The sequence below is a fragment of the Cryptomeria japonica genome, chromosome 1 (genome assembly GCF_030272615.1).
Source record: "Cryptomeria japonica chromosome 1, Sugi_1.0, whole genome shotgun sequence".
Classification (NCBI taxonomy): Eukaryota; Viridiplantae; Streptophyta; class Pinopsida; order Cupressales; family Cupressaceae; genus Cryptomeria; species Cryptomeria japonica.
The window spans coordinates 549,435,876-549,442,056 of NC_081405.1; the positions used below are offsets into that span (position 1 = coordinate 549,435,876).

At 35.4% G+C, this 6,181-nt stretch overlaps 1 protein-coding gene across 1 annotated transcript; it reads right to left on the bottom strand.

Annotated features, from left to right (window-relative positions):
- Window positions 1-1,122: 1,122 nt before the first annotated feature.
- LOC131044975 (cytochrome P450 710A1) lies at window positions 1,123-5,504 on the bottom strand. The gene is made up of 2 exons (XM_057978473.2): window positions 2,277-5,504; window positions 1,123-1,872 (listed from the first exon to the last, which is right to left on the bottom strand). Exons 1-2 carry the CDS (start codon window positions 3,791-3,793, stop codon window positions 1,857-1,859), a joined length of 1,533 nt encoding a protein of 510 aa, XP_057834456.1. The 5' UTR covers window positions 3,794-5,504; the 3' UTR covers window positions 1,123-1,856.
- Between the last annotated feature and the right edge of the window lie 677 nt (window positions 5,505-6,181).

A 6,181-nucleotide genomic window follows, 5' to 3' on the forward strand; every position in this document is an offset into this window, starting at 1 on the left:
TTATTTGTTTTTTGTCATTTATAGACATTAATGTATTCATTTTCTATCCCTTTTTCTTTGTTGGCTGTCTGTGGATCTCATAAACTGTTTGGTCTGGTCTGGTAAAAATGATTAAAAACATTCATTCATTCAGACTTCAGCTATATAATTTATCTTGCCAAGCTTTTTACTTTGAGTACAGTATGACACTTTCTTTATAGCCGTCTCAAATCACTCCCAGGCAAAACTTGAGCACTTATTGTCTTCTAATATTGCATGCCTTCTCACTAAGGCAAATCATATACATGGGTGCCCCCATTTGTGTAAAAACACTCTTGAAGTACATTGGATTTACAGACTTTATCTCCATATTAACATGAGGAGGCCCAAGCTTGGTGGATGATAGGGATGTGTCCTTGCACCAACCAAACTTCCGGTGTTCATTAAATTAACATTCACTTCCATCATTTAGGATAAAAAAATTATACTAATGTTAATGATTACACATTTAATTCTTGAATATAATTCTACGTTCTTTTTTAATTTTTCCAATTTTAAGCTGCCTTGTTAACCAATTGTCATGTGATCCCAAATCCTATCCTCACCCAATGAAGAATATGACCAAACTCTTAGAACCCTTAGGCTAGTGAGACGAAACAATTTTTTCACAAATTTGGCACTGCATATTTCTATGTTTTAATTCCACAAAATTATGATTAACTGGATGGACTGGACGGAGTTCTGTATCAGTAATGAAAATTTATGTAGTTTTTCTGTGGCATTGATGATAATGATGATGCTACTTTTAATTTACTTTAGATCGAGTTAATCTGCAGGATCTGTTAGTGTACCATTCAAAGTATACGTTCTAATTTGTCTTCTTAATTTGCTGAGCAATAAATTATTGAAGTTTTTATTATCTTAATAAACTAAATGCAAAGCAATGATTTCCACAAGAAAATAAATGGTTTGATTTGCCTTTCAAACTCTTTGATAACATATGCTACTCCATTCTGCAAATTTGCAGACAAATACACTAGTTAACATAATTTTAAGATCAACGCTTTAAAAGGTATGCAAATAAAAGCATGTAAACATTAAAATCCCCTTGAAGAATGAAACACATCGCATCTTCTATATAAATAAGTAAAAGCAATGGGAATAATGAACTATCAATTCAATCAACAATGAAGTCTGCAGGAGACAATGCAATTTAATATCATCTACACGTACAAATACATCACTTTTGGCGATGAGGAGAAGTCTATTAAAGAATATCTTTTTTATTGTGGCGTACTTTGAACCATATGAAAACTCTGATATTTCCTCCAGCTGACAGCATCTATCCTACTAATCATCTCACTCTCCATGGAAATGGCTTGCAACCAGTAAATATATAACACATGCAAATGCAGTAGCGCTCCAACCTAAAAACATTTTTTCCTCCCACTTTGTGACTTCATGGCACCATCCATCTATCTTATTCATTTCTTTCTGTATGGAGACATCATCTGATCAGAGAGGAATTTTCTACTGCATGTTTTTTCAATCAATGAACAAAATTGCTCAAATTTCTCCCCATTTTACGATGCCAGCTATTAAATAAATCACATCTTTGCCTATGTCAGAAAGCATATAAATCAACTTTTTTCTCCATAGAAATGGCTTTCGATCATGGAAGTCTCACGACAAGAAGAAAAATGCTGCAGTATTTTTAAGCGACCAACAAATTCAATGTTTTCCCTCCACTCGATGACACAAGTTACTATTCAGTCTCCTGTTTTATGCATAAAAAAAGTTTCTCATCAGAGAACTCTTAAAGAATATTGGTGCAATCCAAACTGCCAGTGTCCTTTGAGGACTGCACCACTTAGAGATCAATCTTTATTTTCTCTGCCAAAAAACAGTAGGCTATATCAGCATCATTTTGAAGAGAAAGGAAACTGACTGAAACATTTTCAACATCATTAATCAATTATTGAAAACTCACTATATATCTATCCATCTATGAGAATGATTTAGGCTTTATGAAAAGATTTGAGAGAGAATCTAAATGCATCATGTGAACCATTCTCTTCTACTTGGTGACACCATCTATTTGTCTATCAATCGATCTATGCTCTTTACACAAACATTCCTGGTTGTAAATTTCTCTAAAAACGGTCTAAAATGCAATATATTTTTAAACTCTTGAAAAATAAGTATATTATTATCAAGGAGGGAGCACCAGGAGACGCAATGATTTGACTAAGCACCATGCAGAAATTCAAGCACAGAGGTGGATGATAAAAACATACCTTGTATTTGGACCCGTTTCTCTCCTGCTTGAGAGGTAGACAAGACCTTCGTCCTTTGGAACAATGGTGGGTACATATGCAATTTCATCACAATCAGGAGTCCTGCATCTGGTGCAGTCAACTGATGTAGAAAAGAGAGCTACAAAAAGTACGAGATGATTAAGAGCATATCGCTGACCAACACATTGATGAGCTCCAGCTCCAAATGGAAGCCAATTTCGTTTATAAAGCTGATCCTCTTGACGAGATGAAGAGAATCTTTCTGGATCAAATTTATAAGCATCTGTAAAGCCCTGAAATGATGACTCAAATAGAGAAGGAAAAATTATTGACCCTTTTGGAATTGTATAGTTCTCTGTTATGGGAAAATCAACAGCAGCAATGTGAGGCACAAGTGTTGCAGGTGGACGGAATCTGATGACTTCTTTCACCACCATCTCTGTGTATTTCATCTCTCGGATCTGCTCCGAAGAAATGGGTGCATCAAAATCAGGTCTTATCCTTCTTTGCTCTTCTCTGACTTTTTCTAGAATTTCTGGGTTGGATTCCAGTAATGTTACAGCCCATACCAGCGAAGATGTAGAAGCATCTTGTGCAGCAAACAAAAAATCAAAAAGAAATCCTCCCATTTCAATGTCATCGGTATGTAAGGGTTTAGGGGCACCTCTTTGTTCCGCGTCTTTAATTTCCTTCAATGTTTCTGCCATAAAGAAATCTACCAAACAAGTAGGCTCCACACCTAACTCCATAACTCCCTTGCTTTGATGAGCACACTCTCCAAGAGTTTTTGCCAGCCTAGATACAGAATGCTTGGCTTTATAGAATGCAAACCCTGGAAAATCAATGGGTAGTGCCATGAGACCAGTATTGAATAGATTATAATCCCTATAGAACTGCTCCCTCGCCTCACTAGTCAAATAAGGACCCACAAAAACATTTTGTGAGGTTTCCAGATTCATGTCTCTGCAGAGACTCCTCAGAGCAATAGGTTTGTCTTCAGAAGACATCGCAATCCACTCCCTTATATGCTGCCTAATGACTTTCTCTTGTATTCCAACATAAATTCCCAGAGCCTTGAGTGTGAAATTTGGAGCAAACCTACGTCTGAGATTCTTGTGCTCTTCTCCAAACATATATATAAGATTATGCTCTCCAAATAGCTTTTTCCCAAATGGGTGTCCGATCAGATGAAAAACATCAGGTTTTACATTGGCAAAAATCTTTTGGGAGAGCTCAGAATCCTGAATAAAGACAATAAATTTGCCAAACAGAAGGTTTCCTGCCAATCCAAAACTTCTCGCAGCCTTGGCCTGATTGTCCCAAAATTTCGTGGGATTCCTCACCATTTCTATGGCACCTCCAATAAAAGGAATCACCACCGAAGGACCTGGAATAGAATTTTTCTTCATGGAGTATGCAAACTGCTGCCATGCTATCAACAGCGTTACCAGAGCGGCTATGACGGAGTGCCACGATATCGGGAAAAGCCTGAAAAGAAGGGAGCTATTCATATCCATTTGAGCACGAACCAAATTGTAGACAACTAGCTAACAATAAATGAGATACCAGATGATTTGTCCAAAGCCCGTAGGACATATATAAGTTCAAAGAGATTGAAGGAAACGTAAGCAATTACGCAGTTTTATAAATTGGGCAGGGAGAATTCAATACTCTGAAACATATCCTTCTACCAAATCAAGGACTTTGACCTTAATATTTCTCATGAATAACTATTCAATTACAATCCTGTTATTTCCGTTAGCCGCCTTATACTATGTGCTCTAGAAACTTCCATATCAATTTCACAGTCAAACCCAATTTCTAATTGACAACTAGAATAGCATCCTTTGCGAGACCATCTGAAGGCCTGCATTTTCACCCTGAAAAAACAATTTTTTAGCAGGAGAGTAGCGGGAAATAAGGATGGAATCTCATGTTTTAATTGCCACATTTTGTCAAATAGTTGGCAGTAGTTGGCGACCATTCTGGCTCAACGCCGTTCTACTAATAGGTGTTTAGATTTTCGAAGTCCGTTATTATTGCTCGAATTTATGGGTTTGCCGTCACTGAAAATTCGTCGTCTAGCCGGAATCTAGCCAAACTCGTTTTGTTTCTTCGAGACATACTATAAAACAATTGGCAGGAAAGCGGTTTTCTTTACAGTAAACGGGTTATAATTACGGGTAAATTAACCCATCCAATCAATCTTTTCCTCTTTATCTCATAATAATTAACATTTTACACGCTGACAATTTTAAATTTCAGTCTTAATTGGCACGCCCTGGAAGGACAGTCAATACACGATTTGCAGCTGAAAGCATTTTCTCAAACATATAGCATGCATTCTCAGTTTGACTTTTGAATGGAATGTTCTCAAGCTTTACATCCAGAAACTTCTTTTGAAGATAAACTTAGTCGCATTCAAAAACTTCCAGTTACACTTTCTCATTTCAACGAACATTATATGATTAAAATAGCTAGCACTTTTGCCCTTTTCCTCTGAAGCACTGACCATTTCACATATTTGGGGTTATCCATTGAACCAACGTACAGGTACAATTAGGAAATCCTCCTTTTGCGTTGTCAGATCGAATATCTTATCAGCTTGCGGATACCTAATAATAAGGGTTTGTTTTTAGGTTGAATAAGGTATTATTATACTGTATTAAAAACCATATTTTTGAACTGTACGATTTGGGTTTGTTTTGTTTTGATTCACACAGCGAAATTGAGCTGTCGTGAACGACATTGCCGCCCATAGACAAGCTAGCTGTCTTCTGTTGAATAAAAAAAGCCAAACGCCATTGTAAAGAAGAAGAAGAAAAGACAAATTATCACATGCATTTGCCAACCTCTTCGAAGCGTCAGGGTTTTCTATATTCTGAAAAGATAAATATGATTAGCAGTGAACCCATTCTCCTTCTCGGGCATTTGATTGGATGAATTGCCCCTCCATCTCGGATGAATCAATTTCAGTACCAACACATTAATAGAGACACGCGCTTATTATTATATATCAGGTATTGGATGAATTGCCTTTTCTTCCTCTACCAGATGGGGATTGGATAAATTTCCTTTTCTGCCGCTGCCAGATGGGTAAAACGGCTACCAATCCAATTGAATATCTCATTTGCTGGGAATTTTGTCAAACGGTTTTATCAACTTTCCTTCTAGAAAACACTATTTTGCATTGAACACAGCAGTCCTATTTGGCAGGGCACTTTGCAAATTGGATGATGTAATCTGACTGTAATTTTCTATCAATTGAAATTCGAAAAAATCAATGGGTTTTGGAATTTCAATTATTTAAATATTATGGTCAAATTTGACATTTTCTTCATTGCAGTTGAATAACTTCTTTTTGTTAATTAATATTTAAATATATAAATTTAATATTATTTGATTTCGATTTATATAATGTATATTAACTTCAAATGACATAAGCATGTATTTAAGAAATGATGTGCAAGAAAGTGACACTTTAATCTTATTTATTTATAATCTTACATTTTAAAGAATCTAAATATAACTTTTAATAGGCTTCTTTTAGACATTGTACTCACTAGTCAATTTATTACATTTTTCTCACTTGAACCTCTAACATAATAATCGTGGTATGTTTAATAGTGCCAAATAGCTTTTAATAGATATTCTAAAAGACAAAGTAATCATTTAGCTTTATTTCTATATAATTGCACACTAATCTCATATGATTTAAGTTTAGTTTAGAAATGATATGATAGGTAGAAGTTGTTTTCATATCATTTTTAACCTTACACTTCAAAGAATGTAATGTTCCTTTCATTAAGGTTTCTTCTTACGCATTGTACATGTTACTATTATGTTCACATGGACACTTTGCCTATTAGATTTATTATATTTTTGTCACTTTATCTTGTAAAGTT